General features: G+C 42.8%; 1 protein-coding gene across 1 annotated transcript in view; it reads right to left on the reverse strand.

Annotated features, from left to right (window-relative positions):
• slc27a4 (solute carrier family 27 member 4) overlaps positions 1-15,083 on the reverse strand; it is a 25,447-nt gene extending 10,364 nt beyond the window's left edge. Inside the window, exons 1-7 of the mRNA XM_076283900.1 lie at positions 14,758-15,083; positions 12,578-12,739; positions 6,196-6,590; positions 4,734-4,892; positions 2,754-2,823; positions 2,485-2,576; positions 1,552-1,661 (exon numbers count right to left, since the gene is read on the reverse strand). Coding sequence (XP_076140015.1) covers positions 1,552-1,661; positions 2,485-2,576; positions 2,754-2,823; positions 4,734-4,892; positions 6,196-6,590; positions 12,578-12,738 — 987 coding nt within the window. The 5' untranslated portion in view covers position 12,739; positions 14,758-15,083. The remainder of the gene's footprint in view (positions 1-1,551; positions 1,662-2,484; positions 2,577-2,753; positions 2,824-4,733; positions 4,893-6,195; positions 6,591-12,577; positions 12,740-14,757) is intronic.
• Between the last annotated feature and the right edge of the window lie 1,735 nt (positions 15,084-16,818).

Genomic DNA, 16,818 nt, shown 5'->3' on the forward strand with positions numbered 1-16,818 from the left:
CAGCGCCACACTGACATTTTTAACTACTACTCTGCTTCTCCCAAGATTTCATCATTTATGTTAGAGGCATGCATTGTGTTCCCATAGACATGCTTTAGTTTATAATGCCGGTTTCTTACCACAACAATTCTATTTCATCTGCCACTTGTTGGTGCTATGCTTTTTATGAGGGTTTTTTTCTGGCCTTTACATGCAATAAGGACCCTGCTAGACTGGCTTCTAGCACATCTACCACCTGACTAGAACTCACACTGACCGTATGGAGATAGCAGTTACTGCTGCACTAACTTGTCCTTATCGCACTCTACCTTGATTGTTTCCCTTGTTGGAAGTCGCTTTGGTTAAAAAGCGTCAGCCAAATGTAATGTAATGTAATGTAATGTAATGTAACATAGCGCTTTATCAAGGCACAAAGCGCTTCACAGTGAAGGGGGAACCCCACTAACCACCCCCCACATGGCACAGAAGCCATTATGCAGCAGGATGCTCACCGCACATCACACACCACAGGCGCTTCCTTGCTACGCTAGGCTTCAGTTCACAAAATATCTCACATCTTATCTGGCAATAGTGTGTGTCCACACTTTGACGAGTTGTTCATTAACCTCACCAAGTACCTCATGAACGTCACGCCATCTCCCACTAACAAAGCCTTTGGTTTCATGATTGTACTGAGTGACTGTGTAAAACATGTTGGTGTGTATGCTGTGCAGCAGTAAGACTGGGTTTATGTCCTAGCTATGACTGTGGGCAGCAGCAGTATAGTGGTTAAAGATCTGAGCTAGCATCCTAGCTATGACTGTGGGCAGCAGCGGTATAGTGGTTAAAGAGCTGAGCTAGAATCCTAGCTATGACTGTGGGCAGCGGCGGTATAGTGGTTAAAGAGCTGGGCTAGCATCCTAGCTATGACTGTGGGCAGCGGCGGTATAGTGGTTAAAGAGCTGGGCTAGCATCCTAGCTATGACTGTGGGCGGTGGTGGTGTAGTGGCTATGGAGCAGAGCTAGAATCCTAGTTATGACTGTGGGCGGTGGTGGTGTAGTGGCTGAGGAGCAGGGCTAGCATCCTAGTTATGACTGGGCAGTGGCGGTAATGGCTAAAGAGCTGGGCTAGCATTCTAGCTATGACTGGGCAGTGGCGGTAGTGGCTAAAGAGCTGGGCTAGCATCCTAGCTATGACTGTGGGCGGTGGTGGTGTAGTGGCTATGGAGCAGAGCTAGAATCCTAGTTATGACTGTGGGCGGTGGTGGTGTAGTGGCTGAGGAGCAGGGCTAGCATCCTAGTTATGACTGGGCAGTGGCGGTAATGGCTAAAGAGCTGGGCTAGCATCCTAGCTATGACTGGGCAGTGGCGGTAGTGGCTAAAGAGCTGGGCTAGCATCCTAGCAATGACTGTGGGTGGCAGTGGGGTAGTCTCTCTGTCTCTCTGTGTATGTCTGGGAGATTGGCACCTGCAATTGATATCTGTAAGTGGCTTTGGATAAAGCCGTCAGCTAAATGCCATGTCTGTCTCTCTGCATGACTGATGCAAAACGGTGTAAAAAGGTCCACTCACAGTGCAGTTGTATTTGATGCAGTCGTCCCAGAACTTGGAGGCCGAGAACTTCTTTCTGATGACAACGGTCATGCCATGGATCAAACACTGGCCAACTCCAACAATGTTACCTGAGCGAGAGAGAGATGGAGGAGAGAGAGAGAGAGAGGGAGGGAGAAAGATGGAGAGAGAGAGAGAGAGAGAGGGAGAGAGACGGAGATTGTTTAAAGTAGTGATGCTTCTCTTTGTAGAGCTCTTTTGTAGACTAAAAGCAGCAAACCAAAGGCAAACCTGACAATAAAAATGACCACAAGTACAACAACCTGCACATATGCCTGTCACAAGCACCAAAAGCATTTTGTTCTTTACTCCATATCAAGTATATTTCACCTTTTTCGTGTCTGTGTGGTTTACACACGTTTAAGCTGCAAACAGGAAGTTGGTTGATCAACTTCCTGTAGCAGTCAGGGAGTACATCAGTGGGCCTACAAGTGAGCATATCTAACACTATGGCGCTTTTCGATACTAGCTACATGGCTCTCTCCCTGGCCACTTAAACTTTGTTTACGCGTTCACGTGGAGGGTCCGCCATATTAAGGGTCATCCGAAACCAATAACTGTTAAGTGATAGTGATAGTTAAGTGAATGCCGAGTGAACACCGATGGTCACTTGTCGAGGGTGTGCGTCAATTAATGCGGCACGTCATGGAAGGCGTTTCCAAATGTTAATTCCGCACGAGTAGGCTACAAAGTAGCCTGTAAACAAATCCATGGTTCCGTGATAGCCAGCTTCCGCTAGGGAGAGTGAAGTCCGTCCCAAAGCTGAGCGTGGTATTATAACCGTACACGCTAATCAAGGGAACTTCAGTTAGCTGCAAGGGTGCTTCCCACCGAGTTCACTTGGTAATCGAGGGGGAGTGGGTGGGGATTAGTTTCGGAAAGGGCCTAACTTACCTGCAGAGTGGTAGAGAGGCAAACAGTCGTACAGGACATCATCTGGAGTCATCTTGAACCCATAGTATACCAGCGCAGCCATGCGGTAGTATCTAAAGGAACACATTTAGAAGTTGGGGATTTAGCAGACGTTTTCATCCAAACCATCCAATAACAGACTTGTCACATTCGGAAGATGACCCTGGGTCAAAGTCTGAGTGTGGGGGGGGGGGGGGGGGAGTTTTTTATATATTAGTGAGCTGAAGAGTTTGAGAAGAGAGCCTCCCTACCTGCTGTGAACTACGATGGCAGCTTTGGGGAGCCCCGTGGTCCCAGAGGTGTAGATGTAGAAGAGGCGATCTGAGGAGACAAATATGAGGGGGGTTGGGAAAAACCATCGGAGAAACACAAAGACCCATCTGCAATACACACACCTACACACATGAATACACACACACACACAAGCACAGACATGAGCACACAGACACGAGCACATACACATGAGTGTGCGCACATCCATACGCACACACACACGCACAGAAATGTCCAAAAGGGTACCAACTAGTAACCCCAAGGAGGATTGCATGCTCTTTCTTTACGTGTTTGCTAGAAAGTCAGTCATTCCAGTCAAGACCGTAGCCATGATGTCAACATTGGGGGGGACCAAATCTGTGGTGCGGTGTGAATTTCAATAACAGAATTTGAATACATTTCCTGCCATGCAAAAATATTATTAAAATCACAAACAAGTCATTAGTTAAGTCAGTCAATTAGGATATACCAAACTTTTGACCGACATAGGCACGGATGGATTATGAACCCCTGGGCATAGATGCAAAAAAACCCTCCCCTGTTAAGATAGGGGGGCCCGGGGGCATACTTCCCCGGAAGACTTTAAAAAAAAAAATGACCCTTTATATTATGACGACTTGTGAGTTTTGTGGAAATAGAAGAGAAGGGCGGAGAAGCAACTTCACACAGTCTTAGGCTTCAGGGCCCCCTGAGCTCTTGGGCCCAGTAGGCCCATTCAATAATCCATCCCTGGATATAGATCTGTGGTATGACTCCATTTGTCTCCAAAATGTATATTTTAAAAGAAAATACAAACTAGAGTATCTTTGATAACCTCTATATTACACGTAATGCTTACTCATAGGTTTGGACCTAGCTCAATCATATTTTGTATTTTGATTTTATTATTCTGGCGGCTAATCACACAATTTTAAGGTTGTTTGAAAGGGATGGGATTCAATATAGGCTACTAAAACAGGTCCCTTTTCTGTCTGACTCACCTCAAGTTACCCTATGCATTATAGGCTGGTTTCTGACAGAAATTACGTTTTGTGTTAAAATGTAGAAACACAGCCTTTATTTGGTGAATGGAGGTGGAAATTACTTTCTTTGGTTAATGTCCGCGATTCACATTAACTGTAGGCCATCACCGCCATTGTAAAAGTTTTTTTCAACTTTTGTGCCGTTGCCACATTTGAGTGCTACGTTTTGCCTGCATGAAAGCGCGATTGAGTGTGCATCTAAATGTAACATGCAAGATGCAACAGCCATTTCTAAGAGGCTTATAAACCGGTTCATTTCTGACATAACTACTAGCATGAATGCATTATTTATGTTGTAAGACATGTGAAAGAAATGAATGACACAGGCACGCACAAATTCAAATGAAAGGACACTACGTTTCACTTTCGCTATCATTGCGAGAAAATAGGCTACAATATGGAAAATGCTTCAAAGTTACCTTTGAGTCTGATCAGCTTCAAAAATGAATGGGATTTCCTTAGACAGTGCTACACCTTTCCAACAAGTTTTGTAAGAATCGTACCGGTATCTTTTGCGATATTGTTGACAGCCTGCAACGAAGTAGGGTGCAGGAAGCGTTTGATAGCGCACGCCTCAAACGATAAACGCAAAACCTCCAGGACAAACCACTCACAGTGTACTCTCTGAAACCATGAATAGGTCACTAATTTGTGTGTTATTTAGGTTTGATTGCATTTCAGATGGCGGGACTTGTTGGTTTCCTGTAGTAGCCTATAACGTTTTTTTTCTTTATTTTTTTGTAGGCCTATATGTCCGAATATCGGGGGGGACATTTTGGTCACATCTGAATATTGGGGGGACGTGTGGTGACTACGGCCCTGATTCCAGTCGTCTACCACAGAAGAATCCAACATTTGATGGTTTCAAAATGGTTTCAGCAGAATACTGTTATTTGTAGTGGTGCACAGTTGCTGGTGGGTGATTGGCCGCCTGACCTGTGAAGCCGCGATCTGGTTGGCTGGGCAGGTGAGAGGGGGCGGCGTCCAGGAGCGGTTCCAGGCGCTCTGTCCCTTCCGGGACCTTTTTGGAATCGAAGTCCCCAGAGCACAGCAGACTCACGGTCTTCCCCATGGAGCTGTGCACCTCACACATGGCTGGAGAAGATCACACAAGCACCCACACACGCACACATGCACATGCACGCATGCACACATACACAGAGAGACAGAGAGAGAGAGAAAGAGTGAGAGAGAGTGAGAGAGAGAGAGAGAGAGAGATACACAATCAGAACCAGAATCAGAATCAAACATCCGAATCCGGCCTGCACAATGATACAGGAAGGATTCTACTGACTAGAAGAGGACGTGCCTATATTCATAATCATAACAATATCTAAATGATAACAAAATGATGTCTATGCTAGCCTGTTAATAATCATAACGATATCTAAATGATAACAAAATTATGTCTATAATCATAACAATATCTAAATGATAACAAAATGTTGTCTAAGCTAGCCTGTTAGCCTGCAGTGGCAAATAGCAGATGCCCTTTGCACTCTTAAATCGCAAGCAGACATGCCACAAGCACAGTTGGCACCATTAATTGGTATTTAATAACCTCTGGTATTATATGATTGACTACATTTATGGTTATGGTTGTGGTTATAGTATTTAGCAGATGCTTTTGTCCAAAGCGACTTACAGAATATGAACATTAAAATAGTTAGGACATAGTTAGGATTGTAAGCATGTTTGCCATTTTTCTCAAAGAGTTTGAAAAGTACACGCCATTGCAAACATACCAGCCATGCCTAAACACACCGCGTCAACTCACACCTACTTTGCTCATGTGCTAGTGCCTATGTCATAGGCATTTCCCTCGGAATCTCTGCAGTGACTCTGAAAATCTATATAAAAAGAACAAGATGTGTTCTGTTGTGCCAGTCCCTTCTGCCTCCAAACTTTCAGTTCATAGTTAGAGGAATTCAAAGGAAGGAATCTACTAGTTGGCTATACATCAACTATCGCTTTTTGGCTGATGTATAGCCATTCATCAATCGTACATCAATCATTGCTTTGTTGTTGAAGTCACCATAGGATAGATACCTTGTAAAGTAGCCATATAGCATCACAATGTACAGTATTTATGGTTTATATGCTCCATCTTTCTCATCTGTATCCTGACGTTGTGTATATTGTGCTCGTCTATACCTTGTTTTTTGTTACTTTAGATAAAAGTGTCAGCTAAATGACTAAATGAAAATGTATGTAAATGTAAATATTATCCATTCAAATGCAATATAATAGTATATGATAATATGATGCATGTGATGATGCAACGCACATGTGTGTACATACTTGAACAAAACACATATACACACGTTGCCCTGTAGGAATTTTTACCACAGCCACCTTCCCATCACTTCCTCATCCTCGTCGTCCTCCTCCTCCTTACCTTCAGTGAGCTCGCTGCCGAACACCACGGCCTTGGCGTTGGAGATGTTGATGCAGTGCACGAGGGCCTCGAGGCGCAGGTTGAAGTTGATGAGCGCAGCCTCCACGCCAATCTTGGCCATGCCCAGCCACAGGCCCACGTACTGCGAGCGGTTCTCCATGAAGATGGCCACCACGTCGCCCTCCTTGAAGCCGCGCTGCAGCAACAGGTTGGCCACGCGGTTGGAGTACGTGTCCAGCTGACGGAAGCTCCAGGACTCGCCCGTGCCCTCGAAGATCAGCGCCGTCTTGTCGCCGTGCCGCTTCACCGACTCGGCGAAGATCTTGGGGATGGTATTCCGCTGCCGCAGGTGCCGCTTCACGTTCAGCTTCACCTTCAGCAGGACGCCGGCCGCACTGCAGACCACACAGAGATCCACCGGTCAGTCACAGAGCTACCACTGGGCTACAGTCCATATATGGACCCTTTCAAGAGAGTTCCATTATCAGCATCATAGTTGGCCCCACAAGACTTCCTTTTTAACATTTCATATGTTATCTTAATGCAGAGGAAGTAGATTGGGGCCCAAATAGAACGTTCAAGCATTGTTTTTGTTTTTATTGTTGAAAGGGTCTATACAGTATATATATGTATACAGTATAGATTACGGTCCTATCCATATATAGAAATATAGACACATATAAATCTCTCTCTCTCTCTCTGTGTGTATATATATATATGCAGTATATATATATACATATATATAACTTTTTACGCCTTTTGCACTTGTAATAATGTAATTCTTTGCAAGTCCTTTTGCACACCACACACATTTGCATGCACATAATTATACACACACTTCATTCTGCATTTTTACATTTTACAAGCACTTTGACTATTTTTATCACTATTCTTATTAAGAGGATTTTTTGTTTTTTGCACACATTGTCTGTGAAACACTTTGCCACTTTGAGCAGAATTCTATTATGAAAGATGCTTTATGCATAATCACTGCACAATTGTGGGATTGGTGGGATTGATTGATGATGAAGATGATTAAAACTGGGTTGGATGTGTTGTGGCAGTGATCTGGCAATATGAAACATCACAACAGCACACGAGAACTAAATTAAGTAAAGCTATTTTTGCAAGGAACCTAAAAGACACTAGAACACAATCAGATACCCTTAAAGCCACCCAGAGTGACCCAAAACCATTCCTTACAAAAATATTTTTCCGTTACACATTCTTATGTAAACTTGAGGAATGGATGAATAATCTAAAGAACTGTCAAATATGAACTAGGATATGATAGAGCTCAAGATAACTTGTGATAAACAAGATAAAGGCCAGATAACGGATAAAGAATAAAGAACTTACAGTTGACATTCTATCTACTTTCCAAAGTCCATTTGAGAAAGGTAAACTTCAGCATGACCAATTGTGTGCCTACAATTACCACTTTTACTTGATTGTCCAGATTCTGAGCATTCTTTTAATAGTTCAACTCAAGCATACTTCCTGAATAATCGTGTCTTAATATCACGTCAGTGGCTGTGACTCGGCTACAGTAAGATCAGGAATGAGGTGAATTGTAAATGACTGAACGAATGATAAATAAGCACCAAAATGGCCAACACTCATACAGTGTAAGAGACTTTAGACTGCACACTCAAACACAACGTGGTCTAGCCAACGACGACAGGACAGGACAGGACAGGAGTGATAGTGGAGTCTCTACAGTAGATAACGACCGAGCCACTCTGCAGTGGGGCCGTGCCCAGCTCTGGAGCCTTGGTCAAGGGCACAGCACAGCAGATTTATGGGCTTCTCCCTGATCTAACGTCCAGTACTGCGGAGATGTCGGCCAGTTTTATGGCACAGTAAAAAAAAAAAAACAACACAGAGTACTCGGAGAGAGCAGCACAGGACCGAATCAAGAGAGTGAGGTGAGAGAGATGAAAGCGAAGGCCCTGGCTACACCAGGAGCACCACTAAAGCGCTCCGTTCGTGGAGTGTAAAAATAGTTTTAGAAGATTGGTTTATTTTTTTAGAATGTACGCACCGCTATCACGACTGATGTAGACAGTTCCATTGATTGTAGTGGAAGCTAATTGTTGCAGCAGACGCTACATGAATGGATCGCTTCAGTTACGTCCAGACTATATTTACATTTACTTTTGGCGTCCAGACTATATTTACATTTACTTTTATTCATTTAACAGACGCTTTTATCCAGTGACTTACATATGTCAATTATAGTTTTTTTCAATTGCTTACACACAAAAGTTTTGCTTGTCACACTATTTTCTAAACATGTATTTCAAACACCATAAACCCACACAAAGTCTGCAAAACCATACACTAATTCTCAGTGTTTGACTCAGTTTTCAATTTTCTAAAACACATGTTGCAAAACACCACACACAATTTTCTACCTAACACACACAAATCTAAGACACAAATCTAAGAGGAAGTAACTTGATTTCATTTTTCAAACACAACCTATCAAAATTATAGGTTATGTGCCCTATATGATTTGGCCTATGTGCCCAAATGCCCCCCGAACACACATACACAGTAATATATTTTCTTTGGAAAAAGCAAAGTAATTTGATAGTAGTCAGTAATTTCTTTACAGTGAATTCTGTCTTTGGCCAAATCAGCTTTTTCAAAACTCCATGTACATCTGGTGGCCATTGTATGTTGCTTCCTTTTTCTTGTTGGCTGTAAAATACCATATTCACAACAGCAAATTATTTGGGAAAAATGTTTTGGTTTCAATATTGCTTGCATTTTTACTGTGTATTTCAACTTCTTTCTGTAGATGACTACACTGTACATAGAAGCCAATGAAAGAAAGAAAAGCTTTAGGTTTTGAGCAACATTGTGTACATGATGAATCCAAAATGTCATATTATGACAAAAGTGTTTATAATGTGAGGCGAATGTTTGCTTAAGAGATGTGTTTATGACATTTTGAATGTTGTGTGTCATTTTGCTGGAGATTTGAGGCATTTTGTGTGAGCAATTGTGGGTTTTGTGTGTGGAGTTTTGAAAAAGAGACACAGAATTTTGAAAACGTGTGTAAACAGCTGTAAAAAACTGTATATTATAAGGGCCATTCTCCCCCGAGCAACTTGGGTTTAAGTGCCTTGCTCAAGGGCACAACAGAGGAAGCCAGGAATTGAATTTAAACCACAACTTTTCAGGCTACTGCTTGCTAGCCCAGCTCCTGAGCTACTGCACTACCACCGCCTGTCTAAGACTACAATAAAAGAGAATCCCTGTGTAAGTCAATGAGATATAAAAGAAACAAAGTGGCTCAGTAAGAGAATGGTGTGAGGAGAAAAAAGTATATCATAGAGAAAAAAAACATATCAGAGAAAAAAAAAAAACATATCAGAGAGACACTTCTTTTGACAGTTTAGAATTATTCCATCACCAAATGTGTTTGGGAGGCCTCCTCCCGATGGAGATTCAGAAATAACCACCGAGCTGGTGTTGCAATGACCCTTAGGGAAGAGTGCCAGTGGCATGACCTTTGACCCTTAAGCCACAGAATGGAGTAGAATGGGAATGGTGTCATGCCCCAGTCCCAGAGACCTCAAGTAACCCACAAACTACACACTGGGGGAAAGTTTGCTTGTGACACTGACCGGCGATTACGGTGACCACAACTTCTGCAAAACTGCCAAATTTATGCCTACATGATCATTGTAGGAGAATTTCTTCACATGTGAGGCATTTGTTGCAATAATGGTTTGATGAAATCTGCGTGGCTTCATAGACGGTGAAGCCCATAAGGAGAGCTAATTCAGGCTAATTCAGGACTACTGGCTGAGCCAGCAACTCCTCTCCCCGTGAGGGTACAGATGGCTCCCAATCCTCCGCCACAGTCTCACAAGACCTAGCGCCTGTTAGTGACACAGAATATCCTAGAGTGCCTGGTTGTCGAGGAAACAATCCGATTTGTGTTTTAAAAAACATTATATCTGATTCTTACAAACCAGACTGCTATCACCAACCCTCACCCTTTCTTTGCTAGAGATAATGCCATATAATACTACCATAATCATGTAATTAAAACTACTACTACTAGTAGCAGTAGTAGTAGTAACTACTAAGCATAACTACTACTACTACTACTACTTCATGTAGAGATTTACTCTCTAAAATTGTGTTTTGTCTACATTTTCTACTTTATAGTTAGCATTTAAATACATTAAATACAAACTCCATCAACAACACAATGATGTTATGTGTTTGTGTATCTGAATATGCATGTGTGCGTGCATACAGTATCTATACTTCACTATTTATTATAGCCTATAGTTAGTAGGCAGACGTCTCGGTTGTACAGCTCTTACTGTTCGTGTTTATAGCTTCATATCTCACTTCAGGTCATAACGGCTCTTTTACAATCTAGACCTTCGTCTCAATCAGTCACTGCGTACAGTTTCAACTGACTGGTGGGGAATTATTTTAGACAAACCACAGCTTCACAGTGTATCAGCATGACACTCAAAGATCAAGAGATATGTCAATGATATGTGTTATAAATATCTATAAATAAGTCACTTCAGAGGACTACACAAAGTTAACAAGGAGGATCCACTGGGCGCTGGTCTATATTTTTTTCCCCAATGTACAGTACAGGCCAAATGTTTGGACACACCTTCTCATTTCAATGTGTTTTCTTTATTTTCATGACTATTTACATTGTAGATTCTCACTGAAGGCATCAAAACTATGAATGAATACAAAGTTATTTGGCCCACAGATGAATATTTGTCAAGTTATGGCTTGCTGAATATGGTATTAAATAAAAAAAATAGCAACTTTGAAGAAACTAGAATATAAGACATGTTTTCAGTTATTTCTCACTTTTTTGTTAAGTACATAATTCCACATGTGTTCATTAAGTTTTGATGAATCTACAATGTAAATAGTCATGCAAATAAAGGAAACGCATTGAATGAGAAGGTGTGTCCAAACTTTTGGCCTGTACTGTACGTGCAGCGATCACATCTGGTGTAGCCAGTTCCACTGATCATAGTGGAAGCTAATAGTTGCAGCAGACACAACTCAACTTCAGTTACGAGCCTGGTGTAGCCTTCCTTGGGGCAGCCGTGGCCTACTGGTTAGCGTTTCAGACTTGTAACCGGAGGGTTGCCGGTTCGAACCCCGACCAGATCGCTGCACTGAGCAAGGCACCTAACTGCTCCCCGAGCACCGCTGTAGCAGGCAGCTCACTGCGTTGGGATTAGTGTGTGCTTCACCTCACTGTGTGTTCACTGTGTGGTGAGTGTGTTTCACTAATTCACCGATTGGGATAAATGCAGAGACCAAATTTCCCTCACCGGATCAAAAGAGTATATACTTATATACTTAAACTTCCTGTAATGAAGTAATGAATCCTTGCAACACACAAACTAGCATTATTATGCTCCCTATTACTTTAAATATAAAATAGGGAGTAAAAATTTGTACATTATAGTGGCATCAGTGCTGGATCTCTCCATAGTCTATTCTGGTCCAGCACACGAGGTCCTACCTGTCTCTATTAATCACACCGTGAACCAGGAGGAATTCCTGCTACGTACGTACACTGGTCTTGATGCACAAGAAAATGCTGATTTTCTAGTTTGAAGGCTTACAAACAAAAGCCCTCCAACAAAGAACCTATTATTACCAAAAGCAGGCGTGACGTTTTCACAATACTCCAGACACATACCTGCATATCTACAAACCCGTTTTTTGTATGTATGCGCGACCAGCATGTGACAGAACAGGTCATGAAGCAAACTGGCTAACTTAAAGGCATGGAGACCCACGCACGCACACTAATAATGGGTGGGTCTCTAGAATTCGGGAACGTAGGCGAACGTTTGCGAATGTTTTCTGTTTGCCTTGAGTACTTGCAAACATATTTGGATGGAGAGTTACAGTACCATTCAGATGGAATGTTTACACAAAATCTTTCAAATTTATCTGTTCATATAAATATGTTCGCCGCGAACGTTCTCCCTTTGTTCAAGGAATTTGAATGCACCTCAGGTTTCAAAACCCACAGTGCACAAAAAAACTCCCCAACAGCAAGCCCCATCTGTGGCATTTGTTTTTAAAACGTTTTAACTGGTGATTCTCAATCTTGAGTGTGTGTCTGTGTGTGTGTGTGTGTCTTCCAGTGCCCCCCTGTCCCCCTGCTTTGCATGTTTTCCATATGATCCATGTTTTGCATGCTCAGCTGACTGAACTATTGGTCAGGTTTCGACCAGGTGCACTTGTAGCAAGGACAAACTGATGGTTTCCTCAGGAAGGCTCAGTATTGGGGTTTTGGACCCCTGGTTTAGAGAGACAGAAGTGTTTCTTGGCGTGGTACTACCGGAGGAGTACTCACTGGAGATCTCTCCCAACCGTCTTCATGAAGACGTGCAGGAACTTGTACCCCCCGGAACCCAGGTAAAAGATGAGGATGGCAGGCAACACTTGATACCACGGCAACCCCAGCATCAGCCGGAAAAGGAAGAGGAGAACGGTGCAACACGCCAGACGCATCATCCTGAAAAAGAGAAGGAAGGAAGGAAAGAAAGAAAGAAAGAAAGAAAGAAAGAAAGAAAGAAAGAAGTAATTTTGCTTTTAATGCATAGTGTCTTTAAGGCCATCATTTATTTATTTGTTTACTTAAAATGTTCAATGCACATTTTTCCAAATGTAAATGTGCCAGAGATAGCAAAAAAGCTCATTTTCATCTGTAGTTCCTTGTCCATGTAGTCATGATTTCTAGATTTCTATTAAAACTGCCGTTTTTTGGGTTAAGAGGCTGACATATAAACCCTGCCACCACAGGGTAGTTGATGAGAGACACACATAACATTTCAGTGATATACATCTTTATCAATACGAATTGCAGGGCCAATAAACGACAATCACAGGACTGTTTTTTAGGAACTCGATGTGATCTCAAACATCCCAGACATGCAAAGATAAATAAATCGGACCTTTGACACAGAGTTCACACACAGAGACAAACTCACAGTCAACACCATTCAAGTAGTGACAGGTGCATTAGGTTTTATGCCTTGCCCTTGTAGGAACCTCTGATGGTCCAGAAAACCTACACATACTGTACAGGAACTGCTTTTAACATACAGGCTGAGTGCATTGTCATCCCTCTAATGGTAAAAGCTAAATAATTTATGGCAGGATTATCAGGATATCAAACATCCCGTTTTCAAAGAGACATCAAATGAAGTGGAGTGTTAGTTCAGTGGCTTTCTGACAACCCTGCGAAGCCAGATTCAGATTTGCCTTCGTGTTTCCTCATTAGACTAATGAAAGGTATGGTCCAACTGCTGCAGCTTCATATATTTACCATCATGACAACTGCGTATATACTTTCTACTACACCAATGCAGCCTATTTATTTTAGAATGAAAAAAGCAACACAGTCGAGGTGAAATCCTCATTAAACAGTTTCAAGGCTGAAAATAATGAAAATGAACACTGTCCTATAGAATTTCAACGTGATGTCCCAGTCAGTGCTACCCAATACAGTACACGCATTTACTAATTAACGAGCAGTAGCGTCGACCCATGGCCTTGGTAAAAAAACTGGGTTGTTTTTATTGACACCAAGTTCATATTTACAAACAGAAACATAAACAATACAAAAAATAGCGCCTTTGCGTAATTGTAAGCCTTTATTGGTGCGGGTCGTATTTTGATCAGCCACATCTTGAGACAACGAATGTAAAGACAGGGAAACCTGCGTTGATGACGGACGATTTGAGGGAGGGGAATACCACACACCTGCCGTACACAAACGACCTCCTCGTCTGCAGCGCACTTCAATCCCCCAGCCTTTTATCTGCCCGATTATGACGCATGCCACGTTTCACAAAGTGGACACAGGAATTATTTAATTTCAGAAACATAACGGGGTGTGAGAGGCGACCAAGTGATTCACAACTACAGTAAACGGGTCCGGAAATTTCAACACGCGCATTCGCAGCAGCTTCCCTACTGCAGTAGACTAACGGCGGAATGATTGGCAAATATGTAAGCTCAACCCACCACCAGAACATGCCATGTGGGGGACTGGGCCATTTCTCTGACTGAGACGCTACAAAGAGGCCAATCGAGTTCGGCTAACATGGTCAAACCTACGATTGTATCAATCGTCCACCTGATTCCCATTTTTTATACTAAGTTGGCTATAGTATGAGAAAGTGAGCTTGTAGATACGTATGACTGTGCGCAACTGCTCCGGCTATCTCGATGCTGGTGTGGTAGATAGCCAGCAACCCCTCCTTATTGTCTGAATGCGCGTCAGTTAGGCTGTCATTACAGGCCCGGTCGTTAAGGGCACCACAGGGTCTGTCAGATGCTACCGGAACGGGTGCCATCCAAACCCCACAAAATGCACCATGAGCTAGCAAGGTTGTTAAAGGACAGCTTGAAAAGCCCTGAGCCTGCTCACGCTATGGCTTGTCTAAAATAACAGTCAAGAGGCCGGAAACGGACCGTTTCAAGAGACACAAAAACCCAAATATCTGCCAGCCTTAAGCTGTGCCATACCTGGTCTTCTGTCTCCACAATCACGTAATGTGAGTATTATATGCCTGGAGTGGAACCCGTTCCGTAGAATTCCACCTTGATCGGCTTAGCGACCGCTTCCCCTGCTCAGGCGTCTTCTTGCGTTGATAGACACACACCGGTCTTCAATGAAAGCGTTCTCTTCTTCCTGGCTGATAGTACCGAATACGCGTGGCGCACACGGTCGACTTTGCCCCCGTTATTTCATCTGTCCATGGTTTTCACGGTAAACATTTTACTCGTCTCATTGTTACAGAGTGCTCTATGGCTACGGTAATTCAAATGACCTTATAATTTTCTTAGGTGAGCCCGCCCCGCCGTGTACACCGGCTCTATGTGTTAGTATTGATTGACGCGCTCTGGACCAATCCCGTCGTTCGTAGCCAGTCGTTTCACCCCGGGGAGGTGGAGCCTGCTTGAGAGAGAGATTGTACTGTCAAGGAAATGCGGTCCAGTCGACGAATCATGCCGTTGTGTATGAGGCTGTTTCCACCCGGTAGTGACAAGGCTGCGCTGCAGAACTATAGGGCGCGTTCAGAGGGAGAGAGGGGAAAAAAGAAAAACGGTAAGAAATTGTAGGGTGGGGAATCTGCGCGCAGTCAAGCCATCAACATCCGAGGGCCTGTTACGAAGCGTCTTGACTAGGCTACGTTATAGCTGTGCTGGAGCCAATGCTGCGCAGTGCGCACAGGCTTCACAGCCCTCAACGAGGCTTCTTCTCAGCAAGATGTTTGTTTAACCCTTGTGTTATCCTCAAATTTTACCGACACTCTTTATCCTTGGGGTCAATTTGACCCCAGCTAAATAAACCCTCAGAAAATGATTATAATTTTTGTGACAAAATGTAATTTTTTTGTGACAGGTACTTAACAAGAGTGTAATAACCAATATCAAAAGCCCTACAAAACAATCTCACCCCTTTATGAACCTTGGAACTCTGGCTGGCAATATTGCCCATCCAGTGTCAGCAGCCCAAAGGCTTGCTGTTGCTTCCCCTTTTGACTTATACAGTCCTGCCAAAATGACTTATATGTAATATGTACTTGTGTATGTAATAATTATAATAACAATATGTTCTCATACTATTCAAACTAGATGTACCGCATAGCGGTACAAAATATGACCGCCGCTCAGTCCTGTACATCCATTCCGCGAAAATAAATCACATTAACTTAATCAATTTGTCTCCATCTTCTACTCCATCCCCCACTCTTGAAACTTTTGTGTATGCTTGTTTGGCATTTGTGTTTGCGGGCCACACAGAAAGTAGCCTACTGGCGCTGCAAAGGTGAATAGATTTGTAGCACTTGCCAAAAAATGTGTATTGTTATAAAACTTTTAAAATCTCTAAACAATTACAAGTAGGGCAGTTCTTCACAGTCCATCCATTGCAACTGGACTGATGAAAGGTACACATGTAGGCTACATTGTATTTGGGAAAAGCAGAAGGTAGCAGTATAATTTATTTATTTATTATTAAACAAAACAATCCCTGTCAGATCCATGCAGTTTTCAACAGCTATCAAGAAGAGAGGTCATGTCATGGATTTTTGTGAATGTTTCTTCTTCTGCATATGCAAGAGTTTAGTCATCTAGTTCATATGATATTCAACCTAATTGTCAATGCACAAATTAAATACCAGTAGTCTAAAACAAAATGCAGTTTTACCCAGTGGTGCAAATAACTGACATGTCCAAAAGGGCCTTAATGAAATGCGTCTCTAGATACACATTTTAACGGGCCAAGTTGAAGAGCTGCTGTCCGTTATTGTTTGTGCAAATATAGGCAAATTCATGTTCCCTTGCATTTTGCAACTATGAGGTCCATGGTTAGTCTGGCTTTCGCCAGACCAAGCTCAATCTTTTAAGAAATTGAAAAAGAAATCGCCGGCAGATCACCCAGCCTAGTCCATGGTAGGCGCCCGATAGTAATATTGTTTAATTTTGCGATTGAGATATCCACGCACTGGCGCCCCCTCTGCGACGTTCGCCCCCCGGATTCAGAGCTATTCTAAATGCAAAAATGCATAGAGGGAGTTATGA

The sequence above is a fragment of the Alosa pseudoharengus genome, unplaced genomic scaffold, assembly GCF_046254945.1.
Source record: "Alosa pseudoharengus isolate Yale_2024_CS ecotype anadromous, Long Island Sound unplaced genomic scaffold, YU_APseudo_1.1 YU_APseudo_1.1_scf_14, whole genome shotgun sequence".
Lineage (NCBI taxonomy): Eukaryota > Metazoa > Chordata > Actinopteri > Clupeiformes > Clupeidae > Alosa > Alosa pseudoharengus.